This window comes from Corylus avellana, chromosome ca2 (assembly GCF_901000735.1).
Source record: "Corylus avellana chromosome ca2, CavTom2PMs-1.0".
Classification (NCBI taxonomy): Eukaryota; Viridiplantae; Streptophyta; class Magnoliopsida; order Fagales; family Betulaceae; genus Corylus; species Corylus avellana.
The window spans coordinates 38,264,038-38,287,833 of record NC_081542.1 but is presented as its reverse complement, the minus strand read 5'-3'; the positions used below and the strand labels follow the sequence as shown (position 1 = coordinate 38,287,833).

Sequence of the window (23,796 nt, the reverse complement as noted above, 5' to 3'; positions counted from 1 at the left end):
CCATCTCATCTTTTAAATCAACCATTAGATTTGTGGACTTATATGGATCTCACATAAGTTAATGGTGACCCTCATAAATCTAATGATTGATCTATTGAATTTGTAAGAGAATATAATTCTAATATAAAAAATTTATTGACCCCTAACATTTTCTTGCCCTGTCTTTTCAATTACCACCTTGATCTCCACAACCACGGGGTTGTTTTTGAAATGAATAGACGGGGTTGTTTGTTAAACATTCCATCCCCAATTACTGTATAATAATTAGTATAAAAAAAATGAAAAAGTAGTATTGAAAAGTAAAAAACATAAGAATATTTTGATGTTAATTTTTTTAAAAAAAAAGAAATGAATAGTAATTGAGGTCACATCTCACCCTCACCAGTCACCCCACCATATTGCTTTGAAAGAGCCCTGAGCAAAGTGGAATTCGTTCTAGAGTTAACGAGCCCCTCTCACCCTGCTGACCAACTTCTGATGGGCTTTCTTCCTGTTGTCCGCATGAGTTGTACATTGCAAGTAGAATGCACATTGGCACATTGGCACATAGTCAAAAAAAAAAAAAAAAAATCAAAATTCAATCTGATTACACTAGAATTCATTAAATCTTGTTCTTCATTTCTCTGGGACTAGAATTATATTCCATTTTGTGGCAGTAAATTGAGGGATGTTTGGTAGATGATAAGTGCCGAATATTGTATATTTGAAACCCTTAATTTACACTTATTAATCCTTTAGCTGTATTATGTTTTGATGTTTTGTGTTAGTTTATGTATTTTGATGTTTTGTAGGTTGCTACGGGAAAACTGTGCCTTTAAAGTGAAAAGTACGGAGTTTAGAAGAAAGCCAAAAAAGTGCCATCAAAGTAGGATTGAGCGCACCATTCTGCGCTCAAGCGCATGTGCGCTTGATCCTAGATGGGTTGCGCTCGAGCGCACTCACGCTCACCAGCTAGTTGCAAGCGCCCAAGTTCTGTGCTGCAGGAGAAGAGTACATGCTTGAGTGTGATCGAGCGCAATGGCCATGCGCTCTAGCACACTCGTTTGCCAGATATGCCATAGCGCCGTTTTTAGGGTTTTAAACCCTAGAAACCCCTATAAAATGACTGCTAAGCCTCAAGAAACACGAGGTTGGGAGACCAAGTCCGAATTTCAATAGTTTTTCTCCATTTTAGTTTAGTTTTAGGTTTAGGTTTTATTTTTAATAATCATGTGGAACTAAATTCTCAACTAAGGTTGAAGATGAAACCTCTCCGATGAAGAACAAAACACTTTCATGTAAAAGTTAATATCATATGATTTTATGGGTTTAAAGGTTTCAATTGTTTTACTTTAATTTAATTATTGATATTACTTTTGGATATCTATTGTGATTCCCAGATACATGTAATGATTTAGGAGAGTTTCATTTAATTGTTTGCTTGTATCTTTATTAAAATAAAATTGGATCTCTATTTGTAATTTATCCAACAGATACAATTGATAATTTGATTTAATCCGGATATCTTTTGTGATTTGTATAATGAATAGATACACTAAATGATTTAATTAAATTGTGAAGTATGATAAGACATATATGATTTAATTTGTGAGAACTTCAGATGGTATTGATGAACATAGAATGTGTTGTTCCAACTTGGTGAGTCTTGATGCCACAACTTTAGCATTTTATTTTTTGATTATTTCTAATTTATTTAGTTTATGTTTGTTTATTTTTTCAAAATCAAAAATTTCTTGGAACTAGGTTATGATTTAATTAATTTAGATATATTTTGTTTTCAAAACACATTTCCCTGTAGATTCGACCTCACATTTGCAAAAGCTATATTACAAACGAATCATACACTCGCAAGTAACATTAAAACTCACAAAACTCACAACCGTAGAATTCAGAACAATCTGACTGAATTAAGTATACAAGGACTATAAACCAAAAAAAATTACATCATTATGGTAAGAAGAATGACAACCCAAAAGTCGTCCTAAATAAACCTCAATGGCATGATGGGCTTCACAAAAAACAACAAAATAACTAGTTTGCCATAACCCAGGGACATGTCACAATCTGAATGCCTATTACCTTCAAATCAGAATAATTAGACACTCATAAAAGACAAGGTGTTTACTGACCACTGATGGGACAAGGATCCTCTCCATTTAAGCATTTTAAAAGGCGTTCCATCATTGACATTATATAAACTGTTAGATGAACTAATTTTAAATTCTAGCCATGAGTAGAGAGGATCCTTTTTCCCGGGTGTGCCATCAAACAGGTAGTTGCAACAGGCTACTTAATCAAGTTGATTGGTAAGATCCTGCCAAATTTCCTTTGGATCCCAAAGAAAATGGGAATCACAGAATGAAGTGTGGTCTTCTAGTAAACAGACTAAGCAAACTTTAGACAATCTTCCACCATGCCAGAAAATTGGGGGTTTGTGCTCAAAAGTTGGGAATATTTGTCCACAGAGTCAACAATGTGTAGCTTTTGCCTATGATATGGAGTAGACCTTTACCACTTTTGTTGTATCACAAACAACAAGGTTTTCTGATTCAGTTGGAGTGGTACACAGCCAATTGACCTGCCAAGGAGTAAGCATACAAGATTAGAAACTCCATACAAACAGACAAGAAACTGAATCCGAGAAGAACTTACTTTTTTGCTGAGATTGATGTTCAAAGGTGGCTCACTGTTGCCATTAGCTTCCCTTGCATCAAGATAGGTGGACCAATCCCAGACCTTCACAGATTTATCGTTCCCTCCTGATATTATGAATTTCCCTCTTTCCCCAAACAATGAAAATGCCCTGAACAGTAAATACTAGTTAGTAGTTAGAATAAATCAAATTTAGTTTCATTTCAGTGCATACAAGTAAATTACTTACACACAAGAGACAGCAGCAGTATGCCCACCGAATGAGTAATCCAAATGCAACCTTTGTTTTCTATTTTGATCCAGGTTTCCTACATCAGCATTTGGACTACCGTCTTTTAATCTTGATTGAGATCCTTTCCAGGGTTTTGTGGAGCTTTTTGACTTCATTGCGGCAAGTTCCAAGTCAATATTAATCACATCAACAGCACCATCACCCCTAGCGACTACACACAGCTTGTCTAATTTGTCTAACATATCTGCTTCTGGAACTGCTAGCGCATGGACAAAAGCAGGATTAAAACATTGTCCCGTACTACCACTACTCTTCATGTCAGGCAAACCTGCAGTAGTAAATAAAAAGGTGGCAAGATTGAATTAGATCAAGTGTTTGATACTACCTTGAGACTCCATTTGTTTCATGATGGATAAAATCATCAAAGGATCATGTGACAGGTATTAAGGTCTATCCATCTTTTGCAATTTACTTTTAATATAACTCTCTCTAGCCAAAAGCTAGAAACCAAGAGGCCATCAGCCAACAATTATAATCAGTAAACCGCCAATACAACCCTCAATCTCAATCTTCTGAGATGAAAGTCAACAACAATCCACTATACAAGACCAGTACTACAATACACACAAACAAAGAAACAGCAAATCTATACAACAGCAAACCAACTCAGCAACTAAAGCTCTGAAATCCACCAAAACAACTGATGCAGAAAGAGAACCAACACCAGCAAAAGCATTGCAAAAAATCATCTGCAATACCAACTAATCAACCCAATTCCAATAACGACCACAAGCCACAAAACAGAATGCAAGATGCAGATGCAGATATCAGCAACTCTGCTCCAAGTGGAGTTCTGAGGAATTTTTAGCAGCCAGAATCCCTTCCCCTAATCAGATTCTTATTAATCCAAGCCACCCAAAGTGACCCCAATTTAGTGAAAAGGGTCGAAATGTGTTTTAGAAGAATAGCTGCCGTGGTCCAATCTTCTTCAGCCCCAACCCACCTTCCCTCTTAGGAACACAAATAGATTCCCAAGAAACCTTTCTCCTTAGCAAAAGATTCCTCATTTCCATTTGATAAAAATGTGTTAAATTTTTGTTCCATAGCTTTAATCACCTTCTTCAATAAGATGAAGATGTTTAGCCAATAGATTTGAATACAATAAAGAACCGAGGATAAAAGTTGTAACCCACCAGAAAAGGAGAGATGCTTAACCATCCAATAGTTGATTCGGCTTAAAATGTTCTCCAACAAAGCTTCACAATCCGAAGATGACAGCTTGTTGGAAATCAAGGGGACACCCCAGGTATCTCACTCGGAGTTTACCCTCCTTCATTCCGAAACAGTGCAGCAGCATCTCCTTACTCGTTAAAGAAATGCCAGAATAGAAAACTGTGCTTTTAGAAGGATTAGCTCGCAAACCTGATAACTCCGCAAACTCCATCAAGAATTTTCAATTTTTTAATTATTTTTGCAATTTGTTTTATTCTCAACCTCAACCATTGGAGCCTTTTGGATCAAGCACTTCCCACTTCCACCACCACCCACTTATAGTCAAGGTCACCCCTCTCTTTGACATACTTCATTAACTAGTAACTATTGCCTAAAAAACTTGTAGTTGCATAGAATTTTTAAGAAACTAGAGATTAGTGGCCTGTCCGTTCAATAGATCTTGAAGTTATAATTGACAAGCACTATGTATATATTTTATCAATCAAAACATTACCAGATTGCAAGAACTATACATTTCTCTCATCACATGATTTGCCTAGCATCTGGCATAGTATGAAAAGATGAAAAAGTAGGCCACCTTAGTGCAAACAATGTAAGCTGGGGATAGGTAGAGAAATCATGTTTCCAGTCTACCAGACTAGACTGACTTTCTGAAGCCCATTGAAAGAGTGGGAACAACTCTAGGCCCGTTCAGTAAAATTTTTGAAAGTTTTTTTTGCTTCTCAAATGCTGAAAATTCTTTTTAAATACCAGTTAACCAAACAGATTTTCAAATGAGACCCCCACCACTAACTCATTTTCAAAACCAATTACAAAACTCTTCTCAAACTCAAAACACTTCTCAAAAATAGAACACACTATTTTTCAAAACACAACTTAATATTGTTTAAATGGGTGATGCTGCTGTTGCCTAATGGCAGTGCCCACTTTGTTTGGCGGTCCTGCAGTGGCCACGATCTGGAATGGTGGCAGCACCACTACCACGGTGGTAGCACTTTGTTTTTTTTTTTTTTTTTTTATAAAAATATTTCTCAATTTTCAATTTTTACAAAACACTCCAAAATTTAACCAAACCAATTTTCAACTTTTCTCAAATGTGACCCCCACCCCCACCAAATCAATTCTCAACTTTCACCTTTTTCAAAACCCAAAAACAAAAAACACTTCTCAAAAGTTTACCAAATGGGCCTAGTTTTGGCTAAACCATATAAGAGGCATAAAAAGTGCAAAATGAGATATTAGAGATAAGGAGAGACCAGAGAAGAAAGATACATACTAAAATCCAAAACTTTGTATGGGCGCCCTTTGGAGAAGTCCCACATAACAAGTTTCGCATCAAGACCTCCAGTAATAACTGCCAACATACACAAAGCATAAATTAGTACTCAAAATTGATTATTCAAGGTTTAGATGCTAGTTTTTTAGTTAGATTTTGGGACAAGTAGCAAAAACACAACATGTATGTTGCATGAGAATTGTTCTTCTACTACCATGACTCACCCTGGCTGAAGATGACTCACAACAGTAGCAAAGATTCTATTGATATTAGCGTGACACTGAAATTCTAGGCATTCGAAATTACAGAACAAGGTACTGTGGTTAGCATATTTTTCTCAATGCCATAGCGAATTGCTCAATCCATAATAGTACCAAGTTACATATAGTCATAAACATGTGACTTGTTACCAGATGCAGAATTGACAGTATAATCCTTTTTCTAGACTTTATGCAACGACACACTTGCAAATCTTTTAGCACCAATTTGAGATTGCTGCTATCATAAATATCGCTGCCATCATCAAAAACTGAACAGGATATTTACTAGCCTTTTCATGCTTTAGTTGCTTCCACAGTAACCACAGCTTGTATATCATCATTGAGACTCCACAACACACACACAGTTTACAAAAGGAAAAAAAAAAAAAAAAAAAAAAATACAAGAAATACCTTCCCAAGGTCTCCAAGGAAGGAACTGCACACTGCTACAGATCTATAATATAGAGTTAAGGTGATAGAATGACAAGTCTCATAGCATACGAGACAAGCAATGCAAAAGAACAGAAGACAAATGGGAAGTACCAATCAAAAAATGTTTAATAAAATCAAAAGATGCGGAGCAAGAAATTTGTTTAAAAACAACTCTGACATAACATAGGACCTAGTGAAGGTCAACAAAAAGGGTAGCCTTTAAATTTACAAGGATACACTTGTATGGCCAGATCTTAATGTTTTATAAAGGCAATGCTGGTGAACGTCAATGATCTGCCAAAGAGATCATAATCAGCAGTTGACCACAAGAAAGTAGCAATATCAATCTTCTATTCTTTTTTCTTGTGCTTTAAAATAACTTGAGATAAAAAAAAATCTTACAGGGAGAGAGAGAGACATCAAGAGGGGATATGAAATGCTTCAAATAGAAAATATAAACTCTTCCAAGTAACTAAGAATAGTGGCAAAATAAAAATATAGCGATCTATCCAAGGAAACAAGAGCAGAAGTAATCACATAGTGAAATCATAAATAATCACAACAGTAAAATCACGCCTTCTGCTACATTTCGAATTCTATGTTTTTGTCACATTATGTTTCCTCCAATTGTCATTTGGCACCCTAAACTTTTCTGCATAAATTGAAAAAAAACAAAATAAATAAATAAATTATATACAAAAATTTCAATTCCTGAAGTAAAAGTCGTAATGTAAGAACTTTATTGAACTATTTCCAGTGATAAAACCAAACTCATCTTTCACGACTAGATCCATGGCCTTGGCCTCCACAAAAACTCATGGGGTACAAACCAGTGACACCAAAAGACCTCATAATTTGATGCATTTTAAATACCCATAAAAAAACTCAATGATGACAATACAGATCACTAAACATTGCCAGCATGATAAGACACAATAAGAAGTAAAAAATTTCTCAACTTAACAATAACAATCTACATAAAGCAGAGAATAGAAAAATACGTATATACAGGTAATGAAATGATATATCTTGAGCATAAAACATTATGAGTAGAAAAGTGGTTATACAACTCAACACAGATGTACATTAGAAGCCATAGAAAAAAAACTGCCAAATATAATTTTAGCTAAGTACCTTAACTTCTCCGCTGTCGTCTGCAGCAGCAAGAAAAGAGGACTTAGAGTTGCATACAAGCTGCATAGACGGAAACAAGCCTTTATTGGAAGAACTTAGTATGAAAATTGAAGAATACTGTCTGACACAGAGAGGCACATCTCGTGGTCTACAGATACAGAGGGAGTCTGACAAACCACTAAGCTCCCATAAACATATGATAAGTCAATGATTCTTTAAGAACAGAAGAGAATGACAACATAAGCCAACAAATTGGAAAGATACTCCACACAAAGAATAATACCATAGACAATACAACAATTCGCATCATTTGAACAGCAAGAGGGACATATTAATATGTTTAAAGAGGCCCAAAAATAATTATTAAGCTAATACTTAAATCGACCGAAGAGAGACTAAATTTAAAGAGAAGAAAAAGGCATAAGGTATATGTTGTAGCTGCAGATACTGAAAGTGACAATTCAAATCTATTCATATAAATTATTAGAAGATATGATGCCAAGTCACAGTATTTTGATGCTGGAAACTCACATACCAATTTTTTAAATAAAAATGTTTATAACTTACAATGGGTATCAAGTCATATAACCATGTCTTAAACACCAAAACAGTAATGGGGAACAAGTATCCAATATGGGTAAAATAGAACTTCAATGCATTCCTTTAACTTTAGGAAACAGAAGCAGCATATAGATGCACCAGCCAAAGCTACAGCAGTCAAAATTAAACCATAAAAAAGCATGACTAAAATGTCTACCTGATTTATCTCCTCTTTATTATAAGTATAACTCTCCAGTGGCTTCCATGAGGCGGCCTCCCAAAGAGAGAAAAAAAAAAAAAAGTATATGTAAGTAACCATTATTAGATATACTGTTAAACAGTAACTAAAAATGTAACTCTAAGCTAATTGTAGCAATAGCTCCTCAAAAAAATAAGAAATGAATAAAAGTTGCAAAAGGACAACACGGGCTCCGAGAAGGGATTACCATATGTACATCAAAACACTTGACTTCTTTTCCTAAAGAAATGTAAACGATATCTTCATTCCCTGAATCCAGCAACAATCATTTTGCAAAGCATACATAAATAAACTTCTGAATATAAACTAGATTGCAAACTCAATTGCACACTAAACACATCACCAATCCACCTGGTTTTTAAAGAATTAACTATAAACGGGATATAAGAAATTAATACCCAAAAAGGGAAAAAGAAAAAATATTAACACAATCATACACACCTGACTTGAAACATAATGATGAAATGGGTTCCTCCCCAACATCCATGATAAGTTGCACATCTTTGCATCGCATATCAAACCAGCAAATGCAACCATCCTACTTCATTAAACGCTCCGAATAAGAACAAAGCAAAAATGCAATAAAAGTTAAGAATTCAGTTCTTTATACATTAAACATCATTTCAGAAACAACTATGTAATTAACAAAATAGTAAGCCTTTTTCTTTTCTTATTCACAATTAATTTAACTTCCCCACATAGTTTTAATTCACCTAAAAGGTGAAAAGCTCAGCTCAAGTAAGTACGATAGTTATATAAGTTTCTCCCGATTAGTATTCCATATTTGAATTTCTATGCCTTTTTCAATTCCTAAGCAACCAAAATAAAATAAATAAATAAATTCAAGAGAGATTTTACCTCGCCGGAAGTGACAACGAGGCCAGGACGGTCACGCGAGGCGATGCAGCACGTGGCTGTGGCCTTGTGACCCCTTAGCCGTCTCGGGCTTCTCTCTGCCATGTCGTCTTCGTTCGTCTCTCTCGGACTCGAGAGAGCTTTTCACTTTTTTGTCTTTCTTTTTTTAAAATACAAAATAGGTCCCTCAACTTTTTTTATTTTTATTTTTGTGTATTAACTCGGTATCCAGTAAAGTTGAAAATGTGGACGTGGTTAGTAACAATATTTGCATTCACATCCGTAAAATGCCGATAATGATTTTATATCCAAATATTCATCCGCATCCACATCCGTATTATGTAATTATTATTCGCATCCGTGCAATTATTACTGTTAATAAATACAGTTATTATCTATTCGCATATAAAGTAATGAGCGTTCTGGAGCTTAAAGTTGTAATGCTTGCTCATAGTAAATATAAAAAGACATTATCTATAGTTGAAAATTATTATTCATATCACACTTGCTAATCTATTTTTACGAAATCTTTCAAATTTCATTCATAAAAGATTTGGAGCATAACAGCTCTATCATCACAGAGCATAAAGCTCTAACATAATATAGCCAATTGCTATGTTATTACAAAGTCATAGTTACAATCAGAAAATCCTTACAATTAAAGTTTATCTATAACAGCAGCCTCCGTTAACACTATACAATTTCAGTTATAAAACAAATCAAATCTGGCCTCCAAAAGCATACTAGATCTAAGATATAGGTAGCTCATTTTTTCCCTAATCTTATTTTCTAGTCGTGAGAGATAATCCCCACATCGATCTAACCATCATCGGCTCAAAGGTCAGGAAAAAAACAACATTCCTCGACCTAATGGCTATAAAAAAAAAGAACAAAATTGATGTAGGACGTGTGTCTCCCCACCTCAAGAATAAATAATTTACTTTAGTTTATTTTTATTTTTATTTTATAATCCTTTACCCACTAGGAGTATATTTACTTTTCTTACTAGGTTTATGTTTACTTTCTCTACTAGGATTAGATTTACTTTCTCTACTAGAAGTAGGATTACTTTCTCTACTAGAAGTAGGTTTATTTTATTGCAAGGATTTCTCTTCTATAAATAGGCTAGCTTATTATGTTAAACTCACTCATTGAATTGTTATCAAATCAAAGAAGTTTCTCTCAAATATTCTGTGGAGTTTTATCTTTCTTTTAGCCTACGAGCTTGTTTATATCTTTTTGGGTAGAAGACGAAAACGCTTCTCCTTTCAGAATCAAAGACGCTTCTCTTTGGTTAGTTATCTTAGTCTTCTACTACGTTAGTTGGTATCAGAGCAGGCTTTATTCTGATCATAACCAATTAGCGCAACGGTGACAATCCCCTTAATGACGCCGCTTGTGATAAGGAGGCTCCTTCAAGAGCCGAATTCCAAGAGCTCCAACGGATCCAGCAAACGATGCAACAGGAGATGTGTCAAATGCGGGAGATGATGGAGCGCATGCACATAGGTCCTAATTGTAATCACAAGGACAATGATGCCCATGATGACAATGGGATCTGAGTGAGGCCTATTCCTCACCAACGACCTGCACCCATAAATCGACCATTGGTCTATGAAGATCTTAGTGACAATGAAGACTTCGCTGGATAGAACGTTGGAGTAGATCAACGGGGTGAAGGACGTAGGGGTGTCAGTCATTGTGGCGTAGGCTTTAGAGGCTATGAGTATGGTGGCGCTGGCCATATGGGGAATGTCAATGAAGGCGCTGGCTACCGGAATGCTTATGGAAAGCAACCCAGACATCAGGATCATGGTAGGGAGGAATCCCACGAATACCGAATGAAGATTGATTTCCTATCATTCAACGGGCATCTTCACATTAAAGATTTCTTAGATTGGGTGATGGAGGTAGAGAGGTTCTTTGATTATATGAGTATTCGAGAAGATCGCAAGGTGAACTTAGTGGCATATAACTTCAAGGGAGGAGCTTTTGCTTGTGGGAAAAATTACAAATTTTTCGAGCTCGACAAGGGAAGGGACCTGTAACTTCATGGTTGAAGATGAAGCGGCTACTCAAAGCATGGTTTTTACCACCAGACTTTGGGCAACAACTATTCCAACAATACCAAGAGTGTCGACAAGGAGATCGAACCATCCAGGCATATGTCGATGATCTCTATCGCCTATCTGCCCGGAACGATTTCATGGAGACAGATGATCAACAAGTTGTAAGGTTTATTGGTGGACTGTGTGTTGGCAATACAAGATAAGATTTCTATGCATCCTCTCTTTTCTTTGAATGAGACAGTTAGTTTGGCAACCCGAGTAGAGAAGCAACTACAGAGGCCTAGAGCACCAACCTGGGAGCGAAACCCAAGCGATTCGACGAGACCAACATAGGTTCGGGGAAAACAACCTCTAGTCCCAACAGTCACACCAAGTCAACCAGTGATTACCACGGGAAGAGGAGCGAGCAACAGTTCAAACATCCCGAGACAACCATCCAACAATCCGTGCGCACGGCCCAATCCAGACAAGTGTTATAAATGCAACCAACCAAGTCACCAGGGACTACCACGGGAAGAGGAGGGAGCAACAATTCAAACATCCCGAGACAACCATCCAACAATCCATGCACACGGCCCGGTCCAGACAAGTGTTATAAATGCAACCAACCGAGACATAGGTCACATCAATGTCCCCGGAGAGATATGGTAAACTTAATCAAACCCGAGCCAGAAGAAGGATCCGAGAATGGAGATGATGATACACCCGAGTATGGGGAAGAGGAGTTGGTTGACGCTAATGAGGGAATCCCACTTTCCCGATCCTTATTAATTCAATGTCTGCTCTTGACCCTGAGGCAAGAGGATCAATCTCTAAAGGCACAAGATTTTTCGTACTCGCTGCACAGTCAACGAGAGGGTATGTGATGTGATTATTGATGGTGGTAGCATAGAGAATGTGGTTTCTAAGGAGATGGTTTCGAAGTTGGGTTTGAAAACTTAGAAGCACCCAGTCCCATGCAAGATCAGATGGATCCATCGGGGAATGGAGACACTAGTAACCGAGAGATGCCATTTCACATGTTTGATCAGTAAGCATTACTCATATTCTATTTTGCTTAGTGTAGATGGACGTGTGCCATTTAATCTTGGGACGACCTTGGCAGTTTGACGTGGATGCCTAGCAAAAGGGAAGAGATAACATCTACACTATCTTTTGGGATGGTAGGAAGATAACATTTCAACCCTTACAAGAAGTCGAAAATTCTAGTCATTCTAAGGGTAAGCCGGTCCTCCTATCCATTGGATCAAAATTTACAGAAGAAGTTAATAGGCCCAAGACATCATAGCATTGGTGACCGAGGAAACCTCGGGCTCCGTCTCACAAGAAGTTCCTGAGACAATGCGACCGTTGTTAGAAGAATTCCAAGACATCATGCCTGAAGAGATGCTGCCCATAAGAGATATCCAGCACTATATTGACTTAGTGTCAGGAGCAAGTCTCCCGAACTTGCCATATTACCGAATGAGCCCAAAGGAGAATGCTATTTTGCAAGAGCAAGTAGAAGGGTTAATTCGGAAGGGACACTAGCGAGAGAGTATAAGTCCATGCATAGTACCGGCCCTACTTGTACCGAAGAAAGATGGGAGTTGGTGAATGTCCGTGGATAGCTAGGCAATAAACAAGATCACGGTCAAGCATCGGTTCCCTATTCCCCGAATAGGTGACATGTTTGATATACTACCTGGGGCTAAGATTTTTTCAAATATTGACTTGAGGAGTGGATATCACCAAATCTGTATACGACCGATAGAAGAATGGAAAATTGTGTTCAAGACTAAAGAGGGGCTTTACGAGTGGATGGTGATGCCTTTCGGCCTTTCGAATGCACCAAGCACTTTCATGCGATTCATGAATTAGGTACTGATACCTTTTACCGGAAAATTTGTCGTTGCCTATTTTGATGATATTCTTATCTATAGTTGCAACCCGATGAATCACATGGATCACGTGAGGAAAGTATTGGAGGTCTTCTGTGAAAATAAATTGTTTATCAACTTAAAGAAGTGTAGTTTCATGATGGATCAGTTACTCTTCCTTGGATTTGTAGTCAGTGCCGATGGAATCCAAGTGGATGAAGAGAAGGTGAGAGCAATTCGAGAATGGCCCACGCCCAAGTCCACGGGTTAGCAACTTTCTATAGAAGGTTCGTTCATAATTTCAACAGTATTGTAGAACCGATCACCGAGTGTATGAAGAAAGGAAAATTCAACTGAGGTGACGAAACCGAGTGAAGTTTCTCAATCATCAAATAAAAGCTATACACAACACATGTACTTGCCTTACCCGACTTTGACAAGCTATTTGAAGTTTAGTGTGATGCATCAATCATCGGGATAGGAGTTGTGTTATCTCAAGAAGGGAAGCCCGTGGAATTTTTTAGTGAAAAGCTCGGAGAAGCAAGACAGAAGTGGTAAACATATGAGTTGGGGCTTTATGCTGTCTTGAGAGCCCTCAAGGTGTAGGAGCACTACCTGATCCATCGAGAGTTTGTCCTCTATACCGACCATCAAGCATTAAAGTTCATCAATAGTCAAAAGAATTTGAATCAGATGCATGCTCGATGGGTTTCTTACATTCAATGGTTCACTTTTTTTCTTAAGCATAAGTCGGGAAAACTGAATTGTGTAGCTGACACTTTGAGCCTTCGAACTACCTTGCTAATCACCATGAAAGCTAAAACGACTAGATTCGAGTGCCTAAAGGAGTAATATGAGGAAGATGAAGATTTTGGTGAAACTTGGAAGCGTTGCAAGGCAGGGCAACCAATTTCCAAGATACATATTCAGGAATGGGTATTTATTTCGTGGGAATTGGTTGTGCATTTTGAGGAGTTCCTTACGGGAATAAATAATCCGAGAATTACATATTGGAGGTTTGAGTGGTCATCTGGGAAGAGACAAGTCTATATTGCTTTGGTAGACGAGCGGTATTATTGGCTGCAACTGAAGAAAGAAGTTGGTAATTTTGTTTGAAGATGCCAGACTTGTCAGGTCGCCAAGGGGCAAACCCAAAATACGGGATTATACATGCCTCTACCAATACCGGAAGCACCGTGGGAAGATGTATCAATGAATTTTGTATTGGGTCTCCCGAGAACCCAACGAGGAATGGATTCTATAATGGTCATCGTGGATAGATTTTCCAAAATGGCTCACTTTGTTGCTTGTAGGAAAACATCTGATGCTGTTCAAGTGGCCGATCTATTATTTCGAGAGGTGGTCCGATTGCATGGAATCCCAAAGTTTATCACTTTTGACTAAGACACCAAGTTCTTGTCTCATTTTTTACGAACATTATGGAGGCGGTTCGACACAGCATTGAACTTCATTAGCACGAGCCATCCCAAACGGACGGTCAAACAAAAGTTGGTAATCGAACTCTAGGTAATTTACTTCGGTGTATTGCAGGTGACAAACCGAAGTAGTGGTACTTGGCTTTAGCACAGGCTGAGTTTTCCTACAATAGCATGGTGAATCGATCTACTGGGAAGGCACCGTTCGAAGTTGTTTATGGGAGAACTCCGAGACTTGCAGTAGATCTTGCAACTTTACCTAAGTTACCGGGAGCTAGTGTGGCAGCGAAGCATCTAGCAGAACGGGTAAAAGCTACCTAAGAAGGAGTTCGTTAGCATCTAGAAGAATCCTATGCTAAGTACAAGACGGCAGTAGACAAGGGTCGGCGATCGAAGATTTTTCGAGAAGGAGATTTTGTGATGATGTATTTATTCAAAGGGCGACTGCCGACTGGTACTTTTAGAAAGTTGAGGAATAAGAAGTATGGTCCATGCAAGGTACTAAAAAGGATTAGCGACAATGCATATGTCATCGATCTTCCAAAAGAAACGGCGATATCCTCAACATTAAACGTGGCAGACATAGTTTCTCTCAAATACTCTACAGAGTTTTATCTTTCTTTTAGCCGGCGGGCTTGTTTTTATCTTTTTGGGTAGAAAACGAAGACACTTCTCCTTACAGAATCAAAGACGTTGCTTTTTGGTTAGTTAGCTTAGTCTTTCGCTACATAAAAAACAAAATACAAAATACAAAAATCAAAACGAAACACACTAAAAACAACAAGAAAAACCTAACAAAAGTAGCAACGGAGGAGCATAACATCGTAGACATCAGAACATAAGCGTCGGAGCGTGAGATCCACGCACTGGCACGCGAGACTCCATTGGTTGATCAGCACAGCTCAATGGAGAGTGGAGAAGCTGGCCCAGAAGGTGTTGGGGCGTGTGTGATAGTATGGCTAACGGAGAAGAGTAGATTTGAGTTTGAAAAACTATATCTAAAACAAAACCACCGAAAACGGAGACCAGAAAAGATTACAGAGAAGACACCGGGTACTACTACCAGGAGAAGGAAAAGAGAGAAGGACTGGGAAAGGGGAGGAGGGAAGAATCCTCTTTGTTTTTTCTCCTCTCGAACTCTGGTTTTGTTGGCTTGACAATTTAACCTAAATAATCATTTTGCCATGAAAGTTTCATCTCATACATTATTTAGCTTCTTATATCATCTATATATAGTTGGTGATTGGGAAAAAAATATTTGTAAGAATAATAATAATAATGGAAAAACATATAAGTAATTAAATAAGAACAAATCAGAAGAGTTTCAAGTAGTGAAATCTAACAACATTACAAATCCAGCAAATATAAAAAAAATAAAAAATAAAAAATAAAAAATAAAAAATAAAAAATAAAAAATAAAAAAATTACAAATATGGCAAACATAACAAAGAAAATGGGTTGTGTTTGTGATAGGGGTGGTTATCAGTCATATCGGTCTGGTTTTGGCCATTTTCGGTTACCGACCGATAACTATTGGTTAATCGGTTTCCTAACTAATTACTGACCAATAAGAATTTATACCAAATATTATCGGTTAATCGGTAATCGGTTAAACCGATTTTTGTACGTTAAGCCTCTATTTGTTTTCAAGCAAAATAGTTTTTGGCAACGGAAAATGATGACGGCGAAAACAATTTTTGACAACTTTCGGCGAAAGTATGGCAGTTTAAGAAGAAAAAATTGCTTAATCAAAGGCTTGAAGCAAGAAGAGAAGAAAGCCTAAAGAAAGTGTGGAGGATTTGATGTAGTCAGGGGGAGGAAGAAGAGAAGAAAGCCTGAAGCAAAGGCCTTTCATTTGGATTCTTCTGTTTCTCTCCACCATCTTTTGTTCAAGTTTGGATGCCTTATTGCTGCTATTGATCATCTTCTTCATCGATTTCCCTCCCCTCTCCCTCACACCAACACAAAACATATATATATAAAAAGGGAAAAATACATTTTACCCCCCTAAACTATTCACAAATTTGCATTTTGACCTCTAATGTTTAAAAAGTGACACTTAACCCCCTCCTCCCCCTCCCCCCAAAACTTCCAAATTGTTGCAATTTGACTATTATGACTTTTTTTTTTTTCTTTCCAAAATGCCACCATCCCAAGTTAAAAAAGAAAATTTAAAAATTAAGGTGTTCGGTTTGTGGTGGCCGAAGCCACCCCTAGGCCCAACTGGGGTGGCCAGCCACCCATTAATTTTTATTTTTATTTTTTTAAAAAAAAAAACTTGGGAAGGAGGCATTTTGGGGGGAAAAAAAAAAGTCAGAATAGTTGAATTGCAACAATTTGGAAGTTTTGGGGAGGGAGGGGGTCAAGTGTCACTTTTTAAACATTGGAGGTCAAAGTGCAAATGGGTGGATAGTTCAGGGGGTAAAATATATTTTCCCCATATAAAAAAGCAAAAGATCGATTTATCAATCTATCAGAGAGTAGGTGGGGCGGTAGTTTTGATTTAGGGTTAGGGGAAAAGAGAGAAAGATAGGTATATATATGCCTTAACAAAACGACGTCGTTTTGTTTTCTATAAATTGTATATTATGAAAAATGAAAAATTGAGAATTACATTTATACCCTCTTATCGGTTATATTGAAAACTGATAACGACCGTTTAATTGACTGCTAAGATAATTGGTATAAAATTTTAACCAATTACCGACCGATAATCATCGGTTGCGGTTAATATCGGTTCGATCAAATTCGGTAGGCGATCGGTAATCGGTTAATCTGCCAATCCCTAGTTTGTGAGGCTTGAGGTATGATTTTGAGATGACAATAGGAGACAAAAAAAAAAGTCTAACATAACCTAAATGTCATAAACTTATCAAATCCAAAACGGGATTGTTTTAGTGAATTTAATTTTATATATATGTTAAATATATAATTTATATATTATATATAAAGAAAATGCGGATGCAATTATTATTTGCATCCGCATATAGGGGTGTAAACGAGCCGAGCTTGAGCGAGCTTCCCTTGTTCAGGCTTGGCTTGTTTAAATTTTACTCGAGCTTGAGCTCGAGTCGAGCTTAAGGGCGAGCCAAAAAAAATCGAGCTCGAATTAATAATAAGTCGAGCCGAGCCAGCTTGCGAGCTGGCTCTTATATTTAATGTTTTTGTTTAAAAAAAAAATTTTAACTTCAAGTACTCTTAAATAGCTTAAGAAGTTAGTTTGCATATGAGTATTTGCTTAACCTGACTAGTCGAGTATGAAGCCTGAGTCAATACAGCAAGGCATTTGGTTTCAAAGAGAGAGGATATGCATCCTTTTATAGATAAGCAAACTTGGAGATTAATGTTGTCTTAACAATGTGGGACAAGCTAACAGGTTGCATTTAGACTGCATTGGGACAACGCCCCCTACAAAAAACTATTTTTTCAACGTCTCTCTCTTAATCCCCCTCACCAATCACAGCGCATCTTTCACCTGAACTCTCATTTCCCACTCTCTCACTCTCGCTCATCAAATAGGTAGTGATAGTGTTTGAGTCTGTATGATTCTTCAATAGTTTATACCTTTTGCAATCGCCCTCAATAGTTTCTACTTGATTCTTCTTCCTTTCGTTTGGGTCTGCTCTAATTGAATCGAGGTCTTTTTAGTGATTGCTCTCTCTCTCTTTGATCACGAAGGGTTTAGAATTTTTCATTCTCTAACGCATAAATATAAATGCAATTTTAAGATTTTAATAATTATGAGATTTATAATTAATTATGTATTACTTAGTTTATATATATATATATATATATATATATATATATATATATACACACACACGAGCTTAAATGAGCTTGCTCACGAGCCTATTCGAGTCGAACCGAGCTTGCTTCGTTTAATATTCGAGTTAGGATTTGTGTTCATGAAGTGCTTCATTTAATATTCGAGTTGAGCACGAGCCGAGCTTATGCGAGCCGAGCCCGAACTTGTTCGCGAGACGTTTCGCTCACTTAACAGCCCGATCCGCATATGCGGATAGTAGATAAGTACAGATGCAGGCAATTATTATTTGCCTGCATTTTCACCCTTATTCGATATTGGCCATAGCCTTTCCCTTTTTCGGAAAATTTTCATATAAATAGCTAAATCTATATTTTGGACCAAAATAATTAAGCTTCTCCTATGGCCTTATTATAACAAAAATCATTTTATATTCAAATCTTACCCAGGTCAAATTTATCATGAGCAAATATGTTACTAAAATAATTAGGTATGAGTAATAACTTCCGAGAGCAACATAAAAGGGTTTTAAACATAATAATAAGGGCAGCAACATAAAAGCTGAATTGGCACAACCATGACATAATAGTTTCAAGTATCCATTCCTCTTAATTTTTGATAATATTTTGGTTTGATTTTTTCTAGTTGATATGCTTAATGAGAGCCATACACCACTTTGTTGTTTAGGTTGTAGTGACATCATGAGATTCTTGACAAAATCAAACCACTTACTTTTCTAAAAATTTGTTTGAGATATTTCGTAATAAGATTCTTATTTGAAAACTATGGTTTTTTTTTTTAGGGCCCTCCTCCCCCAAGCTAAGGTCTTGTGTGGCGCTCTCTAGGAGATAGGGTTTTTTTATTTTATTTTTTTATTTCATAAAACTATAGTTATTTGGCTGCATATTATAATATTTTTTAATTTTTATTTGATAACTATAGTGTATTAATAGTAGTTTTTAGTTGATGAAACCAACAAAACGAATTTATTTAGCTTCATTTGGTTTGTTGAAATATCATTTTAGGTCTACGTATGCTTTCTCGTTTTTATAAAGAATTTGCTTTAGAAAGACTTGGTGAAAGAGACCATTAAGAAATTCTTAATTCCTAAGCTTAATTTGTTATAATTAGTACAAGGAGAGCCACGCAACAACCCTACTTATAAATAAAAAGATTTTCTTGCATTTTACCAATGTGGGACAAGAATGAATACTGAAGTCAATAACTTAGGTTGCCTCTGTCACCATTTTATTTTTCGTCAAAAGTCATGGATGGTTTCCAAGAAGCAATTTTAAATCATGGCAGCGTTTTGCGCTTGGATTGTGAGACCTATACAAATAAACCATTTTGAAACAAATAAAGCTTAGATTATTTCTTAATGATATATTTCCTATATACTTACAAAAAAAGATATACTTTTTAATACGTTAATTATTTGTCTTTTAAATCTTTTGGTAAACAATATGGACAATGTTTCATCCCTGCACACTTTCTATAATCCGATTGCTCAAAATCAAACACTACAAAGATGAACACCCTAGCGACCATTAATTGGTGCAAATTTATAAAAACTTAATCATCACAGGCCAGTGCCACCTAGTTTTGTGTTTTCCCAAGTATCCACAGTCTAGTGTGAACATGCAAAACGCATAATTAGATACAAAGATATAAATAAAAACAAGGAATATAATTTGTAATTTTTTTTTAATTATTATTATTTTTCTAATTCCTATATTTATGAGCTTCTTGTAATTTATGTATAGTCCACAGGTTTTGGCAGTTATCCAAAATGTGTAGGACATGATCTAACAAAAACAATATATGCGTTCACTTAGAAAAATAATAAATGCATTCCACCTGACTTGGTCATAACAAAATGGTTGCAACACAAATCCTTGCAAATAATATTTGGTTCATGCATGTATAAATATTTTGTAGTTTTATAAATATGTATGGTGAAAGTTTTACAATGGAAAATTTTGTTTATACAGTTTTACGATGCAAATGTTTACTTACAAACTTGATTTATTGGAGGAAATCAAATGTTTGCATGATAATTTTCATACAAGAAACGCATGAGCCAAAGATTAAAGAGAGGTGGAAGAGTTATAGATGTAGGGGTAATCACACCATAATAGAATGGTCATCACCACACCTTAATATCTCTATAGAAGGTGATAACTTACCAAAGATATATAGGGAAAAACAGTAACCTAAGATTCATTCTGTAATTTTTACGCTTGTTTAGTTTTTCTCTTTTCTCTTTACTCTTTAGTCCTCTATAGGATTTCTACTCTTATGAGACTAAATCCTTCTATGTAAGATTGTCATAACATTTTCGCAAAGAAGTAGAACACTTGACTTAATTCGATATTGGATTCGTATCCTCTCACTAAACTCCTCTAAAGAAATGGATAGCATCTCTCTAAAGAAATTGAAGGCAAAAAGGTACCATGTCCTCCAAAAAGTTAACATTGTCGGTTCCAACCGATGTGGAGCCCCTTTTTTATTCAAAAAACCAACCCAAACATTCTAGAAATTTCTCCCAAAAAAAAAAAAATTTCCCCAAATTTTTTAACTCCTCCCTCTCCCACCGTTCTCCTCCCTTAACCACACACCTGCTTCCGACGAGCCACCACTGACGAGCCGGGCCATCAAAAGAGGTAAGCTTTTCTCTCTTCTTTTCGTTTTTTCCTTGATTTCCTCTGGTAATGTGATCCATAGATAAGTTTTTTCTTGTTGTTTTCGATTGCCACCCACCAGCTACTATGTATTGGATGTGTGAATGCTGTGAATTTATTTTTGTTTCTGCCATTTCTTTGTGTATAGAATGGATGACATACGATTGGGGCTCAGCAGAGCCATTTCTGCATCTAGTAAAAAAATTGATGTGACTTTGAATTTAAAGCTTTTGATTCAGCTTGCCATTTGATAACCTTCTAATTAATTGCATCTAGTGGGAATTATGTTAGGTGACTCAATTTCGTTTAATATGTATCCTTTTAAAGTTGTTTCTACCAAACTTGTTTGAAATTGTGTTAGTTTCCTCTTTTCTTTTCTTTTCTTTTTTTTTTTTTTTTTTTTTTTGGACTGTGGGAATTTTGGATTTGGTTATTTCCTTCCTTGGTTCCTACATTTGAGGTTGTTCTTGTACGTTTTTAGACTTGGCTCTTTGGTAGAACAAAGGGTATAATGAATTTCATTTGTAACATGACAGAGTGACTGATATACCTCAAAATAATATGATTTTAAGGTATATTATATTCATTGAGGCTGTATTTGGTAAAGGAGAACTTTAAGTTCTGCATATGGTTCAGAATTATTCATTACTTATCAATATGAAAATATTTCTTCAGGGCCACTCTGTTTCAAGGAGAAGATTTGAATGGATAGTGTCATAAATGAACGATGAAGCAGCCTTGGATTAAGCATTCACGAATGAGAAGGGTAGTGAAAAATGGGATAGTAAGTACATGTATATATAGATTAGAAGATTAATATTATGTTTTGTTATATTCTTTAATCCATTATAATGGAAAGATAAAACTAGAAGTATGTGTTCGATGACACTATGAAGCTCTATTATTTCTTTGTTGAGTGTGATTTGGCTAGCGTGGAACTCGTCGTTAAGCCATATGCTTCTTGTACGTATTGGTGTTGTAGTTATGTATCCATGTGGTTTGGATGAACTTTGATCCATGTGCGATAATTGTTTGACATTAATTTATAAGGCATATAAGGTAAGGAAATAAAGCAACAAAAGCAAGACAAGAAGACAAAGGAAGAAAAGGAAACAAAGCAACAAAAAAAAACAAAGTAAAAGCTACAATATAACCACTAGTAAATCACTTGTATAAATAAACCATCAATGAAATGAAATATATCAACGAAAAAATGTAGTCCCTAATATTTCTCAGTATTTCTTCCTCTCTCCCTCACATTTTCAATAATCAATAAACTTTCATTTGGTATCATAGCCTGCTGGCTCACGCCATTTTTATGCATCCTGGTTTTGATTTTTTTTTTTTTTTTCTTCATTTGGTTGCTGCACAACCCATTTGGGCTGTGTTCTTAATTTTTTTATTTTTTTTTAGAACTTCAATAAACAGCACCCATCAACACAAATCACTCTCTTCTTTTAGGTATTTCTTCAAACACCACAACCACATATCGCATTTCTCCAGCAAAATGCACAAGATCCGGCACCAGACCGGATCTTCCACTGCCACCAGATAAGAACAGAAAAGAGAGAAAAAATGCAAAAAAAAAAAAAAAAAAAAAAAAAAGGGACAAGGTCACAATAATCTGACAAACAAGTTGAAACAACGTGGGAGAAGGAGACAAAGGAAAAAAAAAATGATGAAAAAAAAAGAGGGTTGTGGAGGCAGGCGTGAAAAATTGAGAAAAGAAAAATAAAAGTGAGAAGTGATCTTGGGTATCGAAAAAAAAAAAAAAAATCGTTGGAGGTGCTGTCTGGCAATGTGTTTCATTTTTACTAGTCTTGCTGTTACGTTTTTTAATTTGTTTGATATTTGCTGCGAAAGTCCCTTGTGAGATCTACATTACAGGCTATCGGCTTAAATTGTCGGAGTCAAGTTAAATTTGAAAGCCCCAATTTGTGAAGCAAATAGCAATAGAATTTTTGAAGGCCAAAGTTCAAATACAGGCTATCGTCTAAAATTGCCGAAATCAAGTAAATTCGAAGGCCACAATTGTCAAGCCCCGAAATTCAAGCATATCATTCAATTGTTCAAGAGGTCCAAGATCAACACTCCTGTCGGACGGTTCATCTTGAGGAGGAGTATTAAGGCATATAAGGTAAGGAGACAGAGCAACAAAAAGAAATAAAGCAACAAAAGGAAGGACAAGGAGACAAGGGAAGAAAAAGAAACAAAGCAACAAAAGGAAACAAAGTAATGGCTACAATATAACGACTGATAAATCACTTATATAAATAAACCATCAGTGAAATAAAATGTATTATGGAAAAAATGCAGCCCCTAATATTTCTCATTGTTTCTTCCTCTCTCCTTCACATTTTCAATAATCAATAAACTTCCTTATATTTATCAATCTATCAATTTGTAAAGAGACATTCTAGTTTCAGATGGCTGGAACCATGGAAATAAATTTTGTTTTCAAATAAAAGTGTTTATCTGATTAAGTACAACCTTAAAATTTGTTTGTCCTAATAGATTGAGTTGTTTCACATTTTCTTATCAATTACATAAGAAAGTGTTGTAGTGTTACAAACAATCCGTTGGTTTACCATTTTATCTTAAACCATTGTTAATTTTTATGGAAAATGAAATCATCTTCAATTAGTTGATTAAGGTTCCATTTACTTTGACGTAAAATGGTTGCCGTCGAAAAGTATTTTCAGGGAAGTCATTTTCCCTGAAAATATTTTATGTCGAAAACATTTTACGGCGTTTATCGCGTGCACGAAATATATATATAATTTTTTTTCTTCCAAAAAGGTCCCTGCTGAGACTCGCCGGGACCTGCCCAAGATTTCTTCTGGACCCTGTCGGGACTCGTTTGAGACTTAACCAAAACCCACCAAAGACTTGTCCAGGACTTTACCAGGTACCGCCTAGGACTTGACTGGGACTTGACCTAGACCCCGCCGGGACCCGCCCAGAACTTGACCAGGACCTGCCCGGGACTTGACCGGACCTGCCCGGGACCCGCTCAGGACTTGCCTGAGATTTGAGCAGGACCTGCCCAAGACTTCGCCAGGACCTACTTGGGTCTTAGTCAGGTCCCAGCCAAGTTCTGGGCGGGTCCCGGCAG

General features: G+C 36.4%; 1 protein-coding gene across 1 annotated transcript; it reads right to left on the bottom strand.

The window, feature by feature from the left end:
• Positions 1–1,864: 1,864 nt before the first annotated feature.
• Positions 1,865–9,027, bottom strand: LOC132170443 (uncharacterized). The gene is made up of 11 exons (XM_059581434.1): positions 8,877–9,027; positions 8,460–8,556; positions 8,206–8,267; positions 7,977–8,033; positions 7,220–7,279; positions 6,323–6,379; positions 6,065–6,107; positions 5,394–5,471; positions 2,882–3,212; positions 2,653–2,803; positions 1,865–2,578 (listed from the first exon to the last, which is right to left on the bottom strand). Exons 1-11 carry the CDS (start codon positions 8,976–8,978, stop codon positions 2,489–2,491), a joined length of 1,128 nt encoding a protein of 375 aa, XP_059437417.1. The 5' UTR covers positions 8,979–9,027; the 3' UTR covers positions 1,865–2,488.
• Positions 9,028–23,796: the final 14,769 nt, after the last annotated feature.